The following is a 26,492-nucleotide window of genomic DNA, read 5'->3' as shown; positions in this document are numbered from 1 at the left end:
GAGATCATCTTATTTTTTTTTAATCATTAATCTCAACGTTTGTGGCGGGTAATACACGGTAAGTAACTGGTACCAATAGTGTTAATACGGGATGATAAGATAAAAACGAGATACATAAACGATTACATTTATGCAGTCATAAATAATCACCCTATAGGTTTAGCACACTACTGGTCTCAAAAAGATATTTCATTATATTTTATGATTGTAAAAATGACATTGGTCTTACTAATGAATCTATCATATACTGAAGGCCAAAAAAATATTCGCAAAATATTTGTGTTTTTGTTAGGTACTTTGAAAAAAAGAGCGTTACAAAAGAGGTCATCAGCGGCCTGTCCTGGGCCTCTCTTCTGGAACACGGTAATTGATGTCTGATTAAGAGGCTAGCAGAGGAAGGGGTCAAATTCGCTGACGAAAAAAACAATTAAACATGTTAAATTGAGTGCATAAAAGATGCTAACAATGAAACAATGTAAGGCTAATAAAAGCTATACGTGTGATTAACGTAAAAAAGAGTCCTAAGTATCATAATAGTACCTCTCCAAAAATACCTTAGTCTGCAATTAAGTGCGAAACATTTTCTACTGTCACAACCGATTGCAAACTGCCCACCAGGAATGTGTTGAGTTGATAACAAAAGTTAAATAGTAAATCAATTAGATTCCGTGGTCCGATTGTCCAAATATCCTCTTTCAATTAATTAATCTTTATGTAAGTTATTGGTTGAGATAAAAAGTCAGTGTAACAAGCGGGATTCGAACCCACGACCTTCCGCTAAATACGCCGCTGCTCTACCACTTGAGCTGTCGTGAATTTGATCCACTCGGACACCAACTTCCCATATTAACCCACCTTTTGAATTTTCTCTCCTTTTTGCCATTTTTCAAATGTCGAGAAATCTATTTAATTCTCAGCGAAAAATGAAATATCCACAGAGTGCGTTAGTGACGATGTACTTCATTTTGCTTATTAAATCCATTAGATTTCGTGGTACCATTGATCAAATAACTTCTTTCAATCTTTAGTAAGGTATAGATATACATGAAAACATTTGAAAAATGGCAAAAAGGAGGTAAAATTCAAAATATGGGTTGAGATGGGAAGTTAGTGTCCGAGTGGATCGAAGTCACGATGGCTCAAATGGTAGAGCAGCGGCGTATCTAGTGGGTTCGAATCGCGCTCGTGACATTGACTATTTATCTTAACTAAAAACGTGTGGTGATTTGACCGTTAGTCGATGATTATTCAGAAATCGTGAGATGCGGTCTGGTGTGATGTAGGTTTATACTACCTTAATTTTTTATAGCAATCAATGCCTTTCATAAAGATTAATTAATTTAAATACTAAAGTAATTTTAACTCATTTAAATACCTAGAAAAAAGCAATTGGTGAGACAGTAAAAATCTAAAAAAATATACCTGGAATGATCTATAATAAACAAGCACAACACTTTCCATTACATTTCCATAATTAAATATAGCACATATTTAATTTATGATTGTAACCTTTTCATAAATATGAATTACACAATCATAAATTGAAGTAGGTTGGATGATCTAGATTTCCCGAAACATATGAATCATTTTACTAATTATTTGGTTTTAATAAGTTTTAATAAGTTCGTTAAAAGGAAGTGAAATATCGAGAGATCATACCACTTTTAAAAAATTATTCTCAGGCAAATGTCCAACAGTTTTGCCAAGCATTTGAACCAAGGAAAGCGTATGGATGAATACAAGGTGGCCTAAGGAGTTGGTGAATAATAATTTAAAACAGTTTTACTATAAAATAATATAATCGAAATAAATCTGATTAGTTTAAATATCGAGAGATAAAAATAAAATAATATAATCGATGGTGTTTTTATTCTTTTCCCCACTGTAAATGGAGTGAAAACAGTCGGGATCGTTGAATGTCCAACGTTAGTTTATCGATACGGGTAAAAGGAGTAAAAAATCTCATCTTCAGTTGTGGTGTCATCAATAACATGAGAGGACAGGGGGTTCCATTACTAGATCTAATCCAGGCCGACCTTTACCTCTTGCCATTTCGACCTAAAAAAAGTCATCCGCTTTGTTGCAGCTCTGAAATATGAAACCGCTTAGTGATACCATGATATTTTATTATTATAAATTATTCTGGTGGTAAATTTAAAACAAGGGCTTTTCAAAATTGCAAGTTTTATGTTTTAATGATACGCAACCTGATTTGGCAGGATTTTTGTTGTTGTCGTTGACGAAGTTTATCAATTTAAGGTACGAGATGGAATGGAAGAAATGATAATAATGTGGAAAGTTTATCGGTCGACAAATAGCTGAGCTCATCACCGCCTCTCTTAGTATTTTTTCTTCTTTTTCTCATCTTTCACGAATATTTGTCAACATGCAGCAATTTGAGTGTTTCGCTCTCCACTGGCTCTCTGATTTATATTAGAACTAAGTTGGTGTCCTAAAATGCTAAACTTTTATTTGCACCTCACGTTTTCAACTACAGAATAGACACAAAACATACAATAAATATTTACATCATATGTATACATACATCACCACATTCTCATCACAATTCTGGTCACATTCACACTCCAGAGTACTTGATATTCCGCGGTGCGGATTTCAGCAACCCCTTTTCTCAATTTCATTCATTTCAATAAATTAACATAAACACAATACGCTATACAAACAAAAAATATAAGACTAGTGACATTCACTCCCCCAAAGTACTCGGTATTTCTCGGGACGAGTTCGAACCAAATCTACTCTCTCTAATAACTTACTTTTCCTCTTCTGTCGTCCTACACTCAACCCAGTGCACTAGATATTTCTCCGGACAAGGCAGAACCAAAATTACACACACACCCACAAAAACCCATGTGGTCCTGATGTACCAGAACGATCTGTTCCCGCCGCCCTCCCCCATGACTATCCACAGGTCTGACGATATATCAAACTATTGCCTGTAAATGTCAAGCCTTTTACAATTAAAAATGTGCTCAACAGATATTTTACTCTTGCATAAAGGTGTAGGCTGTTCTTTCCGTCCAGAAGGCGCGGAAATGATTGCGGAATGACTTATGGTGAGTACAGATATGGATGTCAAAATAGATTTTCTTTCATACGTAAATTATTATAGAATAATATGTCTTTAGTTTTAAATTATCTTGTTGAAGATATGTAATATGCATCTTTTATAATATCAATTTTTTATATCTGGTTGAGACGTTGGAAGCCTTTCTTCGAGTGGAGGAAAATTAGGGGATGAGTAGAAGGACTCAGTTTTCGCGCAACCTGTCAGTGAACTCAGCGTCGATTTTCATTTGTGTAATTGTGCTATATTCATCATTTTCATATTCATTCATCACTTTCATATTCATTTTACATTTCGTTCATTTCACTCACATTTCAGTCTATTTTTATTAAAATAATCAGTCATTTTAAATTAAATAAACTAAAGATTTTCCTCTGTTACTCAATAACATTTAATACAGTCCACTAAAATTAAATATAAATATACAATATACAAATTTCTCTTACTTATGAAATGTAATCCATTCTCATTTGCCAAATATGACTGCCTACATTTACATACAGATTTCTGTTTAACATAAGAGATTGTTTTCCCTTTTTAAAAGTAACTTTGTGAAGATATCTAACCTGACATGCTTTCTTGATTCTGGCTTTAAATTAAAAATAATTCGGCAAAATAATATTATAATTTTAATCACGTATTTCACCAACCTACTCAATATACGATCTGCTGGTTGTATAATTATTTACGAGATATAATCTAATTGGATCGACGGGAATTTTGTTACGCCCACACTGGCGTGGTTTAACATGGAAAACAATCCACTTCAGCAAAAACCATTAAAGCTTCAATTTTTTTTATTCGTTCCACTTTTGGTTATTTTTAGCTGTCTCTTAAATTTTTAATTATTGGTCAAAACATAAATTGTGACAATTCTATTTAGGCAATGTATTTTTTTAAAGACTGGTAAATTTACACTGAATTATCTGCAGTTTCATCGAGTTTTATACACAGTCATCAACGTAAAAAGATAATTTATGCAGGAAAATGCATTGAAATAAAAATATGCAGGGTTTTTAGCTTGAGACGTTTAAGTGTTGACAGTCGAGTTGGAAGATTACGAGGCTAAAGACGTAGTTACAACGACGTATTGATGTGGCCAAATCTCTTGACCCTCCACTGGAAACATAATTAGCCTCGAGAGGCCCATGCAATTATTACGGACCGCTTACTTCCATTCGGAGCGGACCACTTCACCATGGAGGCTAAAGCTTTGTCGAAATAGCCTTCCAGCATGTTGAGATAGAGCTGAAAAGGGCCTCGCCAATTGTTTTCTACACATTTTACTACTCTGATAAATCCTGAATTGGCTTTGTTTTTTTAAACTTGAAAAATCTTAACAAAAATGTACTGTCGTTTCAACATAGCCTTAAATTACCATAGTAGACCAACAACATAGTAGTTCAACATAAACACAAAATTTTGTATCATATACACTAGAAAAGAATAATATAAGCTTCCTTAAACTAACAATACCGTAAACTGTACAAATTACAATTCGACAATTACATAAAACCAACGGGAACCGATAACAACATTGTAAATTCAACTCAAACTGCTTTCAAACACATTGTGTTTATTTAGACAAAACGGCAGCACTAAGCACATTACCGTAAGGGTAATAACAATACCACTAACGAAGAAGAAATCTATCTAGGTATCAAAAAACAAACTAAGGCACACACAAAACCAAAACTGCACTTCGAAAACACAATAAATGAAACGCATTCACATTCATTTATTCCGATTAGGTCAAGAAACGTTCCAACCAACAGCATACAAAATAGTAAAATCACTTACTAGACAAAAAAACGATAGGAAGAACCCACTAAAACATGCAAATGAAGGAACGAATGTATCGAACAGAAAGGGTTAAAAATAAAATAGGAACACCGATAGATTACCAAACTTTGAGAATTCATAAAACCAAATGTCACGTAAAAATATAAAATATATATACACACAAAATACACACAAAAATATGTGAAAATTTAAACATATGTGTGGTGATTAGTGACCGTTAGTCGATGATTATTCAGAAATCGTGAGATGTGGTCTGGTGTGAAGTAGGTTTCAGAAAACATTTTCTTTATCGTGCCAAAGTTTCGATCTTTATTGAGATCATCTCCAGTTTATTGAGATCATCTCCAGGGCCTGGGGTTTACAAACATTGTTTAAATTTAACAAATACATGTAGGATATGGAAAAAGTGAAGTTATACAATACAAAAAATATATTTTATATATTCACTCAAAGTATTTCTACTCAAACGTTGGCGCGATAAAGAAAATGTTTTTCTGAAACCTACATCAGACCAGACCGCATTTCACGATTTCTGAATTATCATTTAAACATATATTAACAGAACTCATTCAACTTTAATATGCCCACGAATACACAAATACAAAATAAAACAAGGCGACGATCGGACTAAATCAATAAACAAACCCATGACCTAATCCTTGAAAAATACCAGGCAAAACCCCTCCACCCATCGCGAATGGGACTCGCCTAAATAGAAATCTCATAGACTTAGCACTGAATATGGCGAAATTCAAAACAAGCCAACAAACAATGATTTTAAAAACTACCAAAGTAACCAGTTTAAATATCCAAATTAATCTCAAAAGAACGATTATTTACCTTCAAAATTATCACTAACTAGTTGAATGAATAGTCATAAACTATACGTGTACAGCTTAATTTCCCAGTCCAGCACATGGTGAGTATTTATTTCCTCGTTGTGTTTTTAACGTCCATCCAGTCAACATTGCTTTCTGCATATCGGTCATTTCTTTGGCAAATGACCATCCCCCTTTTATACCCCTTTTATTATTCACTTGGATTTTCTTCATTATTTGACCACTTCACACCTATCTTAAAATATTGGCTCGGTCTTAGTATCAAATGTAGGGAGAATTTATTTGTAATAGACATTTCGCTCTCGATCGAAATTTCTTTCAAAGCTGATATATATTTTTGAGATTTCTATCAGTGTAGTATGAAGGTTTGGAAAAGCCGTGGTGCTGTAAATGAAGTAAAACTGTTTTGCAGTCGAGAAAGATGCACTGATTCAACAGGTATTTGCAATCGTCATATTACTAATGATATATTCGATTGTCACTTCTACGTTTTGTAATAACAAATCATGAAATTCGCATCATTATTCACTAACTTAATACAATTTTTTGCAAGCACTTTTTAGAAAGTTAGTAAAAAGTATGTCAAGAGGGGGAACCGGCTCTTAGAAGGAAGTAGGATTAAGTCCCGCCGGGCGGAGTCAGGTGGAGTCGAAATTAAATTATCTGTTAGGTGGTGGGAAGAGGGGCGGTTTTCGGCCCCTCGGGAAACGGCAGATGAGACAAGTTTTAAGTGGGCTGGGAGGGTCAGTCTTGTTTACAACAAGAGGAACATAAGGGTGGATTGTTCTTCAACTCTAGAAAACAGTCTGGAACTAAGGCAGCGATCCCCTCTCAATCAGAGATTTCAGACGTATAAAATCAGATGACGTCAATCATATTCGAACAGTATGCATTGATTTACTTAGCCGACTCGAAATAATCGACAACTGTTTTATCAGATTGTCGAGGAGCATTTCTACCTGCTACTCATGTCTACTCACTAAGGTCTGTTTTAATGAAATCCTTAAATATTGAATTAATCACATCAACTGACAATTAAACTGTAAAAGATTTTCCAAATAATTAGAGAAACTGAAATGATTTAAATACAAGAGTGCATAAAGTATATACTCTAACTTTCTGGCGTATTGTGATTTCCTAGTTCCTTAGTTTATTAGTAGTTATTTGACTCCATCCTTCTAAAGAGTGGTAGGTCAGCTTGGCTCTCTCTCTCTCACTCTCTCTCTCTCTCTCACTCTCTCTCTCTCTCTCTCTCTCTCTCTCTCTCTCTCTCTCTCTCTTTGTTTATATATAACTTAATCTGCAATCATTTGAGCGTCTTGTGAAGCGAAGTACGTAAACTTTCGAGCAATACATATTTTATGTACAGTTTATTGGTCTGTCATCCCGTTTTTACTTATGACCTTGGTCCACTGGAAACCCCACATTAATTTTTGGTCGGTGTACCTCCAAAACGTTTTCTCTGACGTTCAGATCTCGCCGAACGAACCTCGCGCACAGTTAGATCCGCAACAAACAGATTACTCTGTGTTACTGTTCTTCTGATCGTATATTTTTTAATCTGTACATATTGTAAATAACTCTTGTATTTTTGCTTTTTAATATAAACAAGCAACCTTATGTTGAAAATTCTTCTTTTAGGTGCCCAATATCATTTTTACTGGTTTCTAAATTTTATTTTCTTTGCTAAGTTGCAGACAACTTACATTGCTTTCCTTTCAAGGTTTTGATTTTCGAAAATGGTAGGCGGTTGTTGCGGAGACCTCCTCCTTCACCCTGCCTTGTGCCAACATAATTTTGTCTAACTTTCTAGGCTTCAAAGATTGCACTTCTCTCCTCTTACGTCCTCCTCTATTGTATACAGGTTTTTCCTTATTTAAGTGCAGGAGACATGTTTATTTTAATTTCCTCAAAATTATTCAAGCATTGTCTATCCCCGAATCAAGCAGCGTTTGGCCAATCACCTCAGTAATCCGTCCACAAGTCCGGTTGGAAATTCTCCAGCTCGCAACTAACAAAATGTCAGTATCCGTGTTTTATCGGGAATGATTCAGCAGGATTGGCTACCCACATTTTAATATATTTATAGTTGGATTCTCACAACATTACTGGGATTATCCTTAAGGGATCAGGGATGCCTGAAGTATATTAAGCACAGGATTAATAACTTTGGGGAACCCCTGCTCGAACAGGTTTGATGGGTAAGTGGAAAGAACCGTACATTGCAGAAAGTAACGGTCAGTAAGGTACGACAATTGGACGAGATAGTAAGTGGTCGGTTGGTAGACATGGTAAAAACATACGCAGGCCAAATTGATCGGTAATAACGACACTACTGATTCAAATAAATTGTTTACGTCAAAGTAATTAGAGTAAATATTTGTTTCTGTTGAAAAGCTGACCCATTCCCTTGCGCCCTACTCCCCAAATGGGCCGATAAGGGCCTGCGACCGTAACTTGCTCCCGTCGTGTTTTGCTTTCCTGCGTCCGAGAGAAACTAACGCCTTGCTTCCGTGCTTCCGACATACGAAGTGTTAGCATTCCTTACTTCAAGGCTTGAAAGTTATTTTCAGTTTAATTTTCTTTTAATGTTAAATCACGGGAGTATCTAATCGTAGTAATCTAAACTATCTTATTATCAAGGTTCTTGGTTATATTGAGGGTTTAGGTGCTGCATTGCTGTGTACTGAAAAGAAGATTGGCGAGGACTACACACCCACCCACCTCAAAATTAATTATTGGTTTCGGGACCACACCAGCGCGCGCCCTATCGAACGGCGCATACACAATTAATGGTTCTCTGGGTAAAAATCATTTAAAAATATCAATTTCAATTTAAACTGGTATTAGAGGTAAGGTTTGCTAACAGCTCTCTAGGGATTAAAGGATTCACCTCTACCGTCTTTATCGGTTCTATCGCCGCTCCGTATATTTTTCGCTTGGATAATTACATTCTAATAAGAAAGATTTTTATAAAGATTGATAACTTCTTGAAGAAAGTTTTCTCGTTCTAAAGTAAAATTAGCATTTTGTTTCTCGTAAAAAGAACTTTTCTCCAAATATAAACAAGGCCTATTTTAAAAATAATAATTTCGTTAGTTTATCAAACGTTGTGCTCAAACATCGAAGCTCTGTTTTTATTTGATTTCTACTATAGTTAGACTTGTTTATTCTTTTATCATGTCGAAGAAAGAATCCGATCATTCAACTGACAGCAAGCTTGATCAAAAAATGATTAAATTGACATTAAATGCTGATGTTTTTGCACAAGCAACACACATTTGGGCTTTACACTCTCGGATTTGGACACACTGTAGGTGTACCGTGCTCGTTCGGATGATTTAAAGAATAAATCTCCTTAATCGAGTTTAATGCCTCCTTGCCTCTCAAAAATCGAGTTGAAACTACTCAAGCTAACATCAGTTTCAAAGATGTTGTTTATTCTATTGAGACGACCACTCTAGATTAAAAAAGGAGGAAGAGCGTTTGCGACCTGTTGCCACTATTACATCTTCCGCTTTCAATGCATTCTCCGACAATTTCTCTTCCCAATTTTGCTGGTCGAATTGAAGATTGGCCACAATTCATTGTGCTCTATGACTCTCTTGTCCATAATGTCCAAAATTTGCAAGCTTCCCAGAAGGTTAACTATCTATAATCCTCCTTAAAGGATGAAGCCCTTTTGGACATTTCAGGATTTCAGATGTCTCATGAAAACTATATAAATAAAATAATTTATGGAAAGAATATGTCTGAATTGAAATCTAAGCGAATTATAAAAATTAGATTCTGTCCAGCCAAAAAAAGTTGAGTAAATCACATTTCCGAAATGAACGACCTAAATAACGGTAGAAACAGTAATCAAAAAAATGGGTCTCAATCAAGTACATTTCTGAATTGACCTGTAAACATTTTTGTTAAAAAAGGCATAGCAAATAAATAACAGAAAACAGTTGAAGCATGTTATCCGAATTTGTATATTTGTTTAGGAAAAAAATCATATCCAAAAATATATGATAAATACTTTTTAATTAATAGGTTTAACAGTACTTAAATGTGCTCCCACCATTTCGCCGAAAATGAATTGTTAATCAGCAGTTATAATCGTAACCGCCCTGAGCACACGTATCTTTTTCACATCATTATCAGTAATATAATTAATTTGTTAACCATTACTGCTGAAAGATAATTTTTATGATCATTTTATATTTTGAATTTTATTTTCACTTTAAAAATACGGATTCCCTTTCGGATCATTAAAAGCAAATTTATTTCTGAATGGAAAAAATGCCAATAAGTACATATGAACTGGCACGTTTTGAATACAGCTTGAGTTGCCTGATATCATAAACGCATAATAATTAGAACAAAAGTCGTTTTCAAGGCTTTTCTTAGGTTTCTTAACTTATATTAGAATATTTATAGTCGGCTTGACAATAACAGAATAGAGATGATCTCTAAAACGCCCAAAGTTTCGTTCCAGTAGAAAGAGAGACGATTGAGGGAAAAGACTGGAGTTTCTTGCCAGAGAGAGAATTGTAAGAACCTCGTACATGAAAATAGGAATTTCGTGTTTTCACCGAAAAATAAAAGCCTAAGTACGAGAGAGAAGCAATCGTACTCAGGGCTTCAAAAAGTTTTTTTACCTTTTGGACATAATAAAATAAAATGAAATCTACTTCGCTTGATACATTATAAAGAGTAAATAACATATGCTTTCTCGTAAATTATTTTACGGCATCTTATTCTGAATAAAACGCGTTTAAATAAATTGACATCATTGATTCTTAAAGAAGAATACATAGAATAGACAAACGAGCGGGATTCGAACCCACGATCTTCGGCTAGATACGCCGCTGCTCTACAACTTGTGGCCTAGATCCACTCGGACGCTAACTTCCCATCTCAACCCCACCTTTTGAATTTTCCCTCCTTTTGGCCATTTTTGAAATGTCGTGTAATCTATTTGATTTTCGGCGACAAATGAAATGGCCACTGAGAGCTTTAGTGAAGGAAGGTATACTTCATTTTAATTTATTAAATTCACTAGTTTTCGTGGTCCGCTTGACCAATTAATATCTTTCAATTAATTAAGGTTTTTAGTCGATTTTTCAGAAATCGTGAGATGCGGCCTGGTGTGATGTAGGTTTCAGAAAAACAATTTCTTTACTTTATTTTTTTATTTTAATTTTTTTTCTGAAACCTACATCACACCAGACCGCATCTCACGATTTCTGAATAATCATCGACTAACGGTCACTAATCACCACACGTTTTTAGTTGAGATAAAGTGTCACGAGCGCGATTCGAACCCACTAGATACGCCGCTGCTCTACCACTGGAGGTATCGTGACCTTGATCACTCTGACACTATCTTCCCATCTCAACCCCACCTTTTGAATTTTCCCTCCTTTTCTCTCAACTAAAAACCTTAATTAATTGAAAAATATTAATTGGTCAAGTGTACCAACTAGTGAATAGAATAGATAAAATTGCTTTCCAATACACATATATTAGTATTAGAGTATATCCCTTAACATGAAATTGATGCATTTACTTTACTATTAAATTACTCTAGCTTACTAATAAGTATTGATTTGCCATTTTTATAGGCTTAGTCCATTTATTCATTCCTTCTTAGTTTTAAAGTTTAACTAAAGTTTTCTAGTTTAGACTTTATTATCAATCTATATTCTACTTGTGGAGATTATCGTTGCTACTGTAAAAAAGAAATAGTTCTGCGAGATGCTTGGATTTTTTTATATCAATGCGATTTGATACATGCTGAGAATTTGGAAAAATAATCAAACTACATTCTACTGAAATACACGTTTTGAACAAATAATTTCATTCCAGATGATAATATAACAATAGAATGACAGTTGACAGTCGTATTTTGCTCTATCCAATTATTATCAAAAACACACTTCCAGACAGAGATCTGCTGTATTGATTGAGAGGGAACTTTTTCCGTTTGACAAGTGAGCGTTTGTAACTAAAAGTAACGATCTGGAAGACTGACGATAATACCTCGTTAAATGTCATGTTGTCAGACTGGCAAGGCAGTCCGTAATCTGACGTTACTGAGTTATCAGAAAATTGGCTAAACTAGAATAACACACGACGTTTAATCAACCTGAAGGATGATAATAAATCACAACCGGAAATAAAACTAGAAAACTAAATATTTATAAGTTTTCTATTTTTTTTAAATCATTTTACAATTAGAAATTCAATGGGTTTGATATATCGTAATTCATTATTTGTGAGTCTACATAAAAATACCCGAGGTGGAAGAAAAGAGAAACTGCAAATTTCAATGAAAGTAACATCAGTTGAGATAATGTCAATTATCCGTTTGATTGTGACAAATGAGGTCATTTTTCAAAACGTCGATTAAGGATAGACATATAATAAGCCTTTTGAGAAAAGATTGCTCTATTTTGAATAAGTAGATTTCTTTTATATTATAAATATATTTTTGTGTTAATGTTTCATCAATCAATTTCTATCGATTAATTCTTTTGTATGATGCGTTTTATATCGGGGCCTAAACAGATAAGAGTGACAGGTATGCGTAATGATCATGATAAAACACGTAAAGGGAAACTCATTTTAAATAAAAGGCATTTAATATCATAAGTACATATGATATTAAATTTTGATGACACTTTTACTTGTATAACGGTATTGCTATCATAATTAGTAACAATTTTATTTTCCTTTCCTAGATAATTAAAGCCTGCGTGTATTTAAAATTCGATTCTAAAATTAGATTCAAAGAGCATCAATTAGATCACTTACATAAATCGTTTATCGATTGTGGTTTACTAAATTTACTTATCACCAGAGGTACCATTCAAAAAGATTCTATTTACAACTTTTCGTTTGCATTCGCAATTAGATCAAGGCTATATTTTGGACTTTCACCCCAAGAGTTGTCACTCCTCGATATGCTGACCCTAGGGTCTATACCTTTAGGGAGTTCACCTACCTAGTTATGCGGCTAGATCGCTATCACCCTTGAGCAATCTAAATTTTCCTTTGTTTAAAATAGTGTCCACTCAAAATAAAAAAGAAGACAATAATTTTTTTACATTTATCTTGCTTATCATTAAAACTAACGCATTTTATTATTGCAGAGAAGAAATCTAACTTTTAGACTATTTTAATGTTAAATTTATTTAGATTTTTCTTTGCTTCTTTTATTATTATTTGGATTGTTCTCTTTTTCTTTCTCCTTTTTCATTACTTTATTTTATGTTACTGATTACATGATCCTGGAAACAATCTTCACAACTTCCTATCAAGTCTCAACGGACTATAAAGGAGAGGTAGAACACAGGAGAGCATTAGACACAATGATATGGTACACAGATGGCTCCAAAACAAACGAAGGAAACGGATCAGGCGTTTTCTGTACAACCCCGAAACATGAGCTATCAAACTCATTAGGGAAGTACACACTAAGTCTTTCAAGCGGAAATACATGCCATCAATATTTGTTCCTGGGAAAATCTTAAAAGAGGTTATACTGAAAAAAAATCCTTATAAGATCAGATAACCGAGGAGCTATTAAAGCATTAGCATGTAAAAGAAATGTAAAAAGAAGAATGTAAAATTTTGGGTAAAGAGAAAGCAGACAGACAGGCCAGAGGAGGATCTGCAATACCATACATGGGCCCCGAGCCTATTCTTGGAGAACAAAAACAAATATAGAATCCTCCATCGCAGAATTGATCCAAGCAAAACAAAAGGAGAAGTGGATAAACTCTAGTGGTGCTAGCCATAGTAAAATTATGATGAAACAACCCTCACGGAGACTGGCAAAATCATTGCTGCAATTGGAGAGGACCAAACTCAGAGGAGCGGTAGGACTACTAACCGGTTACTGACATCTGAAAAACATCTACACAACATGGGTATATACAGCGATGATCCCATTATCAGATTATGTAATGAGGAGGAGGAAACAGCCATTCATATCATCTTCGAATGCGAAGCAACAGACGGAAAAGACTTAAGCCAGAAACACACTTACCCGATGCTACACCATGCGACGTTAACCGATGCTACCCGACGCAAATCCAAACTCCGATTTTCCATAAGGTTGCATTACTCCCGTGCACAACTACCCGATTCTATGCCACGCTAACCTACCCGACGCTCTGCGATCCCCGCTGTCCAGATTTTCGTCGGGTCGCATCGAGTACAGTCGAAGACAAAAGAACCGGACACTCATATTTTTATTCAAACTACATGTATTATTGTCGTTATATTAATTACAACATACTTATTTTAATATAAGCCAAATTAACCGTGATTAAAAATTAATTAGTTTTTATTTAAAAAATTAATTTTAATGGTTTGGTAAAAAATTAATCAAAACATCGGAATACGATTTTTTGATATAATGAATTTTACTAACAATTTATTGTACTCGCTTCGGCGGTACATATACTAAAATTGGAACAATTTATTACACGGTTCTGCTTATAAAATTTAACTAACTATTTATTTCATAGTTTTGCTCGTAAAATTACACCATTTTGTAATGTCGGGTAGCATCAGAACAAGACACTCATATTTTTTGTAATGTATTTCAAACTAAGTACATGTAATTTTGTCGTTATATTAATTACAACATGTTATTTTAATGCAAACCAAATTAAACGAGATCAAAAATGCACATGTTTTTATAAACATTGCTTAATTATGATGGTTAGGAGTAACTTTATTTAAAACAATTAAGTTTAACAAACAATTTATTACATGGTTGTGCTCATAAAATTTAACTAACAATTTATTACAATGTTTTGCTCAAAATAGGACATTAAGAACAGAAGATGCGTTGCGATTGTGATAGTGATTATTGTGATAAACGCTGCGGACTGTACGCGACATGTGCTTGCGTCGGATAGATGTGCACACCCCACCAAAACGTGGCAAGGCGTCGGGTAGCGTCGCATGGCGTAGCATCGGGTAAGTGTGTTTCTGGCTTTAGGGAATCAAATTGCAGCAGCAACAGTCAATGACCTGATACTTCTAAGAAGAAGGATTGAGTCTATTGACCGAACTAAGGAACTAGGGAGATTACAATAAGCCGGAAGGCTGCAGTGCCTGAGGAATACAAGCCCCGCTTCCTAGTAACCTTTTCCACCATACCATACCATTCATTGTTATATAATTTTTTGCTTCTTATATAATATTGTAAACTTGTAATAGGCACAAGCTTGGAATCATTCCCTCTGTAAAGGACAAGCTGTCCTATATTCAGAATATATCAATAAATAAATTTAAAAAAAATTCAGATCTAACCTCAAAGTGGAAAGGATATTCAGTTTCTAGCTGCATCATCGAGCGCGCACCTCTTTCAACGTGTTAAATTTTAATTCTCACGTTCCAAGAGTTATTATTAATTCGTTAATCCAGGTAGTAGTTGAATAACTAATAATCCGGGGTTTTTCGGCACCAAACTCTCTTGAGACGAGACGACTAAACGCCGGCTGCTAGTTTATAATCATTCTTCGATGCTTCTAAGAAATTAAATTTTTGCAGCATTGTTTTAATTTTTCTTTAAATATTATTATTTTGTAATAGTAGACTTATTGAAAAATACCAGTGTTCCGAGTGGCATTTCAACACGAGCAATAATTTAATATCTTAGGAAAAAAAGACAGGAAAAACAAATATTAATTATTATTAGATTAAAGTTGACAGAATAAATTTAAGTTATGATGCATAAAAAATGGCTTGACAACTTTGTATGAACTACAACACTTCGCCGAGTGATCACTATGCTACCTTCGTAAATGCATCACGTTTCACATTACCGGAATACAAATTTCGCATTTTTGTTTTTACCAGGTAAATATAATTTAAACCAGCTTATAGTCCGAATGTAAAAATCGTTACTTCGTCATTCAATTTGCACGTTTTGCGTTCATCTGTTTAGCAGGCTGTAATTAATTAAAACGATACTTGCCGGGTTGTATAGATTGTTATTTTTTCTGCAGTTGACGCTTTAATTACCTAATTAAAAATATTGTAATTTATTCAAACCTTGTTAGAATAACCAAATTAAAAGAAAACAGGATAAACTGTTAAAAAAGCAAATTTATTTAAATAAAAATGTTAATTATTAGCAGAATAACATTTACCGTTATATCTTTTATGAAAAACCGCAACATATTAATTAATTTTAAACATTAGTAATGCCACTAAGTAACTGATTGAGGTTTCCTTGTGGAAACGAACCCACAGAAAAGTATATATAAAAATATATATAAATATATAAGGAACGATTTTTTCCTTATTTTTCAATATTAGCGAAAGTAAGAGGTACAGAAAATGTGATAGCTCTTATCATATATCCGCGGAAGGTATCGTGAAAAAGGCCCGAGTTGAAGGTGGGACGACCGCTGGGTCCGCTGACCATTTGGTTCCCAAAGTCCCCTAAGAGAAAAAAAAAACCTGAAAGAGTAGTTCATCAACGGCTCTACACGAACACTGAAGTGCACAAAGCCATTTGAACTTGTCTTTTATTTGCAAGCACAATAATGGACTAACACGCTGACTACTCTGTTGCCGCCGATTTAGCATATTTAGCTGGAAAATTTTTAAGTATTACTAAGTGTATGTACAAAATGTCAACATTAACAGAAAACTATGCAACTATAATATTGGTAAATATTTAGTATAGTCAAATAGTACTTATTGTTCAAGACAAACTTCAGTAGTTGTATATTTAGTGTAATTTATGCCTTAATTTTTCTTTTTCGCGTGGATTGTAAAACTGTAGAACAGAGGTTTTTTTTTTGTTTGAAGCCTTCACGCAAGTCAATATTTGCAAGGAAATTTTTGTGGGAAGAACCTTTTCAGAGTATAAAAGGAGAGAATTACTCTTTCTTGAAATCCTCGAACCGTGAGCGAGTGTGCTGGTGGAGCGAGGGCTGATCGTAATCGAATCTTCCTTCTCTTCTTTCTCGATTCGAGCACCACCGCCACAGCTGTGAGGTAAGCCAAAGAGGAACTTCACTTCTTTCTTCAAAATCAATTCTACCCGGGGAGTGAACTCGATATTGTTTCTTCAATATAAAGTTTGAAATTTGTGCATCTTTTTTACCGACAATTTAGCTTTCCTTTTTTCATGATGTAAAAAAGTAAAGATAGCGTGCTATGTTTTAATCAATGCTTTATATTCTAGCAAGATATGTGAGCGTGATTACAAAGATTTTTAAATACAGATAGAATTCATTCACCTGGATTCACAAATTTATCATCTACCAGAACTAGTTGGTTAATACAAAACTTAGTTATATCGTATTAACTCTTACTACAAATAAACCTTTGCTATTACGTATAAAATCTGCAATTTTTAAAATTACATTTTAATCTAGTGTTTTATCGTTGCAGATTGAAAGATAGAATGAACGAATTTTGAATTATTTAAAAATTTAGAAATCTACAACTTCAAAAATTAGGTTGATATAAAGTGTTAAAAATTATAGCTTTTAAGCATAAATATAAAACAATTAATATTTACAAAGTCAGAGTCAATTTTTGTAGTAAATAAACTAGTTATGAGAATGTTGACATTTATATATCTAGTGTGAATTAATTCTATCTGCATTTAAATATCTTTGTAATGACTCTCATAATTTTTGCCAGAATATAAAGCATTCATTAAAACACCACCCACTCTATTTGCTTTTATTTTTGTACATCCTGAAAAATGAAAATTTAAAGGGCCGATTTAAAAAAAAATTACATATTAACCGTTATATTGATGAAGCAACATCGAGTTCACTTGTCGGGTAGACTTGATTCTGAGGAAAGAAGTAAAGTATTTTTTGGCTTACCTCCGGCCGTGGCGGTGGTGATTGAGAAAGAAGAAAAGGAAAATTCGATTACGATCTGCTCTCACTCCACCAGCACACTCGCCCACGGTTCTAGTATTTGAAGAATAAGTAATTCTTTCCTTTCATACTCTGAAGAGACTCTTCCGGCAAAAATATTGATAATTAATTAGTATAAATAAGTGATTGTAAATATTGATTTGAGAGTTGCAGGGCTTCATTCGAAAAATCTATATGTATAAAGTGGGAAGTTTATGGGCCGACAAACAGCTGAGGTTATCACCGGCCCTCTGCGTGTTTTCCTTCATTTTTTCTACTTTCGGGCCATTTGAGCGACTCGATCTAGTTTCTGGCTCTCCGCTTTTAAATGTGTAAACTTGGGCACTCTCAACACGACACGCAAGGATGGCACAATTACACAGAAGACCAACACTTTGAGCCCTGAAGATGATCTCAATAAAAGATCGAAACGTTGGCACGATAAAGAAAATGTTTTTCTGAAACCTACATCACACCCGACCGCATCTCACGATATCTTAATAACTAATAAATTGCATTCATTGCAATAAATTAACATAACGTCAACTTGAACACAACGCAAGCACACATAAAAAGCACTACTGTATATTTAAAAATCCCTACAGCCCTGATGTATGAAACCACGATCTGTGCTGGGCACCAAGACTACGCAAGGTCGGATTATATGTCAAAATATTGTCTATATACGTCAAGCGTTTTACAATTGAAAAGGTGCTCGACCGTTATTCTATCCTTGCATCGGGCCCCTATGCGGTTGATTTCTGGCCATAAGGTGCCCGTGGGTGATTCTTGTATGACCTATGCGAATTCTTGTCAGTATGGCCTTTTCTCTTTTGAACCGTTCTCCGTGGACCAGGGACCTTTCTTAACCTGCCATAGTTAAGCTGAGTTATTGCTTTTTCTATGAGCCCAGAGGTTTTTCCATTCTCTTTTTTTCTGAATTTGAAATTAATAGTTCTAGCTTCGCTGGGCGTACAGGTTGGAAAGTATCGTGGGGGCCTTCCGCCGTCTTCTTTGGCCGGCCCTGTCTGCTTTTTCGTTCCCGGTTATCCTCATGTGGCCGAAACACGACCTTCTTCCCAACTGCATGGATCCCTTTCTTATTTACTAGGGGTTCCACGGAGGCTCTTCGCCTGAGCTTCTGGACCGCACTGAGCGAATCGGTACATAACAAAAAAACAAAAAAAAGAATCGTGGATTTTATTTTTGATCATGCTCAGCGCAAGGGATATGGCATTTAGTTCCGCTGTTACACGCTCGCGGCAGGAGGGAGGGATAATTGTTTAACTGGGCACACCCCACGTCCTTTGCCGTTTTGGCAATATTACTTTATATACATAATGGGGTTGTTACCACGAAAATGCATTTTCGGGCGACACGATGAGGTGCTCTGTGCCGATGGTAGAGGCGCGGTAGTGGAGCTGGAAGACAAATAATAGAATCAGATGTAATCGAGACATTGCGACATTGGTACAGAGCGCCTCACCGTGTCGCCCGAAAATGCATTTTCGTGATAACAACTCCATTATGAATATAAAGTAATGTTTGAAGCCCTAAAATATTAATATAGAGATGCTACACCGCTGGAAGCCAAATAGTCAGATGTAATCGATACATAAATGGGTAAACAGCTATTAATTGATAATCGAAAAAAGCTAGTAATTATTATTTTGAATTGTAAATTTTAATAGAAGGAAAAGAGTTTCCTTTGTATTTTTCTTAATAATTTTATATCGAAGGTTGTTTTGGTTAATTTAAGTTTTGGTTCGTTTGTTGTTGGGTAATAAAGATACTGTTTAAATAAAGGAAAATTTGGGTTGGTGGTTCGTGACCGGGTCTCGTTTTTCTTTAATTTGGCCATATCCCACCGAACGATGAAGGCGGGGAGTAACCAGGCGGACGTTTCAGGTAGCTTTTCTGCCTCCACCAGGTTCAGTTCTATTCCCCACGCCGCTTATATTTCCTCGGCCCTTATGGCCAGCGGCCTCATACGAGTCCTCAGGAGGTATGTCTTTCTCCGGAGTTAGGGTCGATAAGGGTCTTATAAAAGAAATAGTCCGGCCTCGCTCATTTACTTGTATGATATTTTAGCATTATTTATTAACTTTTCAAGGCAGGAGGTAGAATCCCTGCATCTACGTAGATGCTATCGAGCGGGCTTGTCCTAAACGCGCCTGTTACGAATCTTAGGCCTTGCATGTTTGAAGGAGTTCACTCATCAATTAGGTGGGACAGATCGACTAATTTCTCACACTCTCACTAATTTATGCCATTTCCATACAATTGGGTGGTAGAGTACTCGAATTCATCCATCACCGTACACCTATTTTTAACAAATCTAATTGAGGGTCGATGGGTCACCAACCTTACCATTACCATTCACGCTAGTAAATGCGTTCACTTTCAACAATAGCTAGGGAAAAATTATTAGCGATGTATATAATAAAAAAGACCTATTTCCTCTCTTACATTATGGTCACATAATCGACATTACTTTTCATACGAGAGGTTCTCTTCCGGTCCCACCAACTCTGTCAGTTTCCTTCAGACAGTTGTTTTCATTGCATTTTTAGCGTTTTGGGGCTGGATCAAAAATATTGCTTGTTTATATTTATTTCATATTTTGGATAGAAAATCACATTTTGCCTAAGAATGACAAAACAAAAAGTTTCTATTTATTTTAAGCCGCATGTTAACATAAACCAATTTGATACATGTCCGCACGTCTATGATTTTATAGTTGAAAATCTAGACGCGGGTTATTAATTAAACCTTTTAAAATTAAACCTTCACACTATCGATAAATTTTTCGAATACTGATTTGAAGATTTGTCTTTTTCATATAGCGAGGTGTTGTTAGGCACATTAACAGGATTTTATGGGCGGTAGGCATTCCTCAGTGTGATAAGGAAATAAACCACTTTGCATAAGAAGCAGGGCAGAGATTAAACTCACTGCCTAAACTCTTGTTAGCTATAAGTCTTAAGACTGTAACGGTTTGGGGCTATGGATTGGGATAACTTTTGATTATTAAATTACAGGTACTTAGATTCTAAATTGAAGCGCGAAAGCTCAGTAAAATTGATTACTCGAATATAATTAAAAGTAAGCGCTTATATTTTTGATATTTATTTATTGATAGCATTCAGTAGTTGTATGTAGAAGGATACATACTGTTGGAATACTATTTGTTATGTAAAGTTGTATCTCTGTTTTAGGATTTCTCTTTCCTTTTGTTATTAACGTTTTTAAATTATAATATATTCTAGTTTGTTGAACTATGACTTGATAAAGAAAATATTTGTTTCACTTTCTAAATTGTCCTTCAATAAACTGAAAGGTTAATATTGTTTAAATGGGCCATAAATATGAAACACGGTGGTCGGAGAAGGTTTAATTTATGAGGGCCAGGGTTAAACATAAATATTTTATAGGGATTGCATCTGAAAATAATGGGTGGTGAAAGAGTATAATAAAGTCATTAGTGATAAGACATGTAGCTCTTAGCAAGCATATTACCGGCTCGCAACGCATTAATGATGGAACTCTAAGCTGATAACACCATCTTTATACGCCCAAAATAAACATTTAGTTTTCGCAGCAGTGCCTCGTCGTTTTACTTATTCAATGAATTTATGAAAGTTAACTCCTTGAATAAATTGGTGTTTTCTTAACAGATATATATTTATTTTTAATTACTGGCGTGTTCTGTTGTCTAAATACTTTAACTATACTAATGGAAATCCTTTCCTGTGAAACTTTAGGAGTATAGTGTCATGTCGGGTTTTAAAGTTAGAAAAGAAATAAAATAAACTCTTATTACGGCTCACTTGCAATAACGCGATAAAGTGATTAACTTCAAATTGGAGTTGATGTCTCCCTTGTCGAGGCATAATAAATTAAATTAAGGAGCAATTGGACAAAAGCATTGTGCCACTTGTTTACACTTCTCTTTTTCCTTTTAGAAAGAAAAAGTATCAATAAAGAGGACTCCCCTTTACAAATAACCGCTCGTTATTAGGCCGCATTTCTGGTTTATTGTAATGCCTGAAAAAATTCAAGTTATAATATTTTAATTTTAATTATATTAGCAAATTTCCAACTGGCAATAAACTGATTTATTCCATAATCTATTACATTCTCTATCATTTTATATTAACAAAAACACAGTTCCTTAGTTGAGATTTCGACCTTCATCGTCTAGACATAAAACAATCATTACTAGTTTACAAGATTTACAAGGTTAAGAAATTGGCGATATTGCAATTATCAAGTATAATGAAATTACGAATGGAATTTACACTAAACCAGATTTTGGGGTACGAACGGGTTCTATGCGTCTCTAATAGCCTCTAATACTACTCCGACTTTCCACCTTCACGAAGCTTACGCGGTGCGTTATTAAACAGTGGAAAAGAGGGGTACGGACGAACAGGAGCTAGACCGGTCACCTCCTAATCCCAACACCCCAAACCTTACCTCTCTTCATACCCCAAACCCAATCCAAAACTCACTCTCCAGCCCCAATCTAAGTTGTTATGCGACCCGTGCCGATGGATGGATGGTATAAAGGTAACTGAAATGTACCAATAACGGAGAGGAGGAGGGCTCTCACACACACACGCACACACGCGCACACACACACACACGATTAAAAAATCAGACACTCAACAAACGATGTAAAATGTTTTATTACCTACTTAACCAACAATCAAAATTACCATTAAAATCAAAACTTTCGACATACACATACCTACTCAAACCTATTTGCATGTATGGGTGGAGGGTCGGAAATTAAGGCAGAGGAATGTCAGGATTCCTTTGATATTTGTATTGTTACAAATTACTCATGACATCGTAGTTTTTTTCGGGTTGAAATGGGAAAACCTTTGAGGTTCCTTGCAGCCGAATGAATCTTGGGAATGCAGATTGGAGAAACACGCGTTTACGGTCCGTTTGAAATCCGTCTGATGGTCCGTTGTTTGAGAGACCACGGATTTTGTTAAATAACAGTGGGTTTTAACTTACTTTAGCCAGGATTAACTGATTGAAAAATAAAACAAGTTTATAGTGCGTGTATTACCTATTTATTTGCATTTTTCCAATGCACACTGACAAGTTTCTAGATGTTGATTCCAATGAATTATTATACTATAATTCTAATAAACAAACAGTACTAGAAACAATTAAAACAATGCAATAGCATAAATAAAATATGAACCTTTTATCCACCATTATACCAAGCTATCACGACTGGGATACTCTACGCTTTCTACATATATCTTGCTCACGCTCTCACTCTCTCTCTCACTCTCTCTCTCTCTCACCCTTTTTCTTTCTCTCTTTCACTCTGTCTCTATCTTTATTTATCTATCTCTCTGTTAATCTGTTTTTCTTCTGTCTTACGTTCCATCCGTTTGTCTGTTTGTCTGTCTGTCTGTCTCTCTCGCTCTCTCTCTCTCTCTCTCTCTCTCTCTCTCTCTCTCTCTTTCTCTCCCGAAATATCGAAGGAAAAAACGCCAACGGCTATGAACAAACACACACACACACACACACACACACACACACANCTCTTTCACTCTTTCTCTCTCTTTATTTATCTATCTCTTTGTCAATCTGTTATTCTGTCTTACGTTCCATCCGTTTGTCTGTCTGTTTGTCTGTCTGTCTGTCTCTCTCTCTCTCTCTCTCGCTCTCTCTCACACTCACACCACACACACACACACACACAAACTCTATATCTCGCTCAATTTACCTATCTATCTGTAAATCTGTCTGCCTGTCTGTACGTCCCATCCGTCTCTCTCACTCTCTCTCTCTCTCTCTCTCTCTCTCTATATATATATATATATATATATATATATATATATATATATCAAAAACAACGATTTGCTCTTTTTTTCCATTATTACTTGACAAAGCTTCTAGCTTTGTCTGTCCTTTATTACGGTTCCCTAAAAAACAGTATCTTTGCAATTGTTTATGTACTATTATTTTTTTAAATTTTAATATACTTTACACATCGGTGTAATCACACATTACTTTATGGGTGTTTAGATGAGCTGTTTCTTGTTTAGTCTTTTTGTGGGTATTTAGCCATAATTAGAACAGCATTTTTATATAGTAATAGTCTAGTTCTACTGCATTAATTCGATTGTTACTACTCTAATAATAATTATATTAAAATTAAATTTTTAAAATCTAAGATACATAACATATACCTAATTTTTTTCCAAAAATTATATACATTAAATTTATTATACAGTTGCACTCCAACAGCATAGTACACAATTATTTATATTTTTGGGCTTAATATTTCATTATTTATTTCTTAATAAACAGATCTACTAAAAGATGGTAAATAAAGCAGCAAGCAAAGAAGTTAATTCAAAATCATTAAGCGAAACAGAAATATGGTAACGTTTATGCTATAGAAACTTAATGCAAATATATTGCAAATAATATTCACATAATTGTTTTATTTAGATTAAATGATATATTTATTCATCACTCTCCTATATACGTTAAACCAGTGGATAGTTATACACAATATTTTAGCTTATGTTTTTAACGAACTGTTAATATTATAAAAATTATCCTTATTAAAAAATAAGAATAGTGCGTGTAGTGTACGTTGGACATCGTTTATAAAAATTTATAAAGTGCAAACTCACCTAAAATTCCCAGGCGGTAATTTATAGTAACGACGACAAGGCCCCCGTAACTGGCGAGCACAGTTCCGTCGAACACGTTTCCCGTACTCCATTGATAACTCTCTCCGTGTACGTACACGAGTACTGGGTACCTGCGGTTTTCTCTGCTCCCTCCTGCAACAACAGACAGCTATTATTAAATGAAACTTACGGCGGTTCATCAGAATTAAAAATAATCAACGATTCTGTGATCTGGCGTGCCCGATCCGTACAATCGATTTCAAATTATCCCAACCTTTATCTTAATTGCTTTTTATTAACTTGAAAAGGAAATCAACACAACGAGCAGTGCTTAACTAAAGCCAGACCATTAATCGCCGCACGCGAGGCTTTCCTGCAAACTTCAGGCGGGTTTCTTGATTTTTAGTCTAGTCGCCACCATGCTCGCATCAAAATTAACACCACGGTTGAAAATTGTTTGCTCCACATAACACATTCGTTCTAAGTAACCGGCATTGGGTCACCTTCTGGCAGATGGCAGATCGAAACGCGCTTGAGTAGTTCAACACACCTGCGAGTAAAAACCCTTTAAGCGACCGTGCATGTGGTTCACCGACTCACAGAGCATCACCCAGCATCAATAGAAATTCTAACCAAACATTTTTTTATGTTCAGCATGTCAAATTGAACAACAAATATATAACGGGATCAGGTGGACCCCATTTTGATTAACTTTAAAAATTAATTTTGAACAGAAATTCGATTGTTTATTTGGCCGAGGCAAGAGCTATATTTTAACATTGCGGAAAGCTTGCTTAAAAGAGACATGGGCGGCCAGTGACAAACAAGTCTTTATTTAATCTTTCCTCTTCTGAATTGTTCGAACCAAATAGAAAATGTAATTGTTTCGAATAAAGCCAAAATCGATAAAACCTCTTTTTGAAAGGACAATGGTTACAATTCACTAGTTTTCGTGGTCCGCTTGACCAATTAATATCTTTCAATTAATTAAGGTTTTTAGTTGAGATAAAAAGTCAGTGTCACGAGCGGGATTCGAACCCACGTTCTTCGGCTAGATATGCCGCTGCTCTACCACTTGAGCTATCGCGACCTCGATCCACTCGGACACTAACTTCCCATCTCAACTCCAGTGTTAGAGCAGCGGCGTATCTAGACGAAGATCGTGGGTTCGAATCCTGCTCGTGTCGCTGACTTTTTTATCTCCACTAAAAACCTTAATTAATTGAATGGTTACAATATTGTAAAAATTATTATTACTTGATTTTTTTTTTTTTTTTTTTTTTTTTTTTTTTTTTTTTTTTTTTTTTTTTTTTNACTGTTGTGCTTAAGTACTTTTGTTATGTCATTAGGAAGGCCACACCGTGCTCTGTGCGGCGCTAGTTGTTCGCATTCTTCTAAACTTGATTCTACTTGATGCTTAATGTTTCACATATCTTCCTTGTTTTGCTTGTTATATTGGCTCTTAGCTTAAATAGGATTAAAAAATATTGTGTACTTATTTATATTTCATTTTTTTGGTTTAAATTATAAATATATTATGAAACGTGAAAAATACTTTGGTTATAATATTGATTAGTAAATATAAAGATAAATTAAGAGTGATTTATTGTAATTAAAAGGAACTCTTTATTTCAGTTTGTATTAATATGGAATATATGACCTTTGACTATAAATAGTTATTTACATGCATGGTTACATAATCGCGCAAATCACAATGATCTAAAAATCTCTTCAGTTTACAACTTCTCGGCCATATATTTAAAGAAGAGAGAAATACTTAGTTCAATTAAACTAAAAACTAGAAACTCTTGTTTATGCACGTTTATTAACCAAATAAAATTTATTTGCTTACTATCGAGGTCGACCTCACCGATTTTTCATACTAATATCTTTACGCATGTAACTGCAATGTATCAACTTAATCCTTTTTTCAAATTAGAACTGAATAATCTGACAAGTATTAGCAGATTGACTTACCTCGCGGAAACGATGCCGGTCTAAGGTTGGATTCGAATACTATGAGAGCATATGATAAAATCAATGAACAATGGTAAGCATCCAGAGATCAATACTCCCTCGTCGTCTCCCTCTATTTCTATCTTTTTCTTTATTCTCTCTATTCTATAATTTGTTTCACTAATCGAGAAATTATGTATTATATTTGGTAAATAATGATTATATATATATATAT

At 34.7% G+C, this 26,492-nt stretch overlaps 2 protein-coding genes across 3 annotated transcripts in view; one reads left to right on the top strand and one right to left on the bottom strand.

Annotated features, from left to right (window-relative positions):
- Nucleotides 1-26,492, bottom strand: part of LOC106673973 (neuroligin-4, Y-linked-like) — a 777,726-nt gene that overhangs the window by 196,460 nt on the left and 554,774 nt on the right. For both annotated transcript variants that reach the window (XM_024225970.1, XM_024225969.1), the window contains exon 3: nt 24,302-24,454. In XM_024225970.1, the coding sequence (XP_024081738.1) occupies nt 24,302-24,454 (153 nt within the window). The remainder of the gene's footprint in view (nt 1-24,301; nt 24,455-26,492) is intronic.
- The window catches only part of LOC112126612, a 312,439-nt gene that overhangs the window by 83,206 nt on the left and 202,741 nt on the right, over nt 1-26,492 (top strand). The gene's annotated exons all lie outside the window — the stretch shown is intronic.

Source organism: Cimex lectularius, unplaced genomic scaffold (assembly GCF_000648675.2).
Source record: "Cimex lectularius strain Harlan isolate CLEC.00 unplaced genomic scaffold, Clec_2.1 scaffold63, whole genome shotgun sequence".
Taxonomy (NCBI): Eukaryota; Metazoa; Arthropoda; class Insecta; order Hemiptera; family Cimicidae; genus Cimex; species Cimex lectularius.
This window is presented reverse-complemented; position numbering and strand designations above follow the sequence as displayed.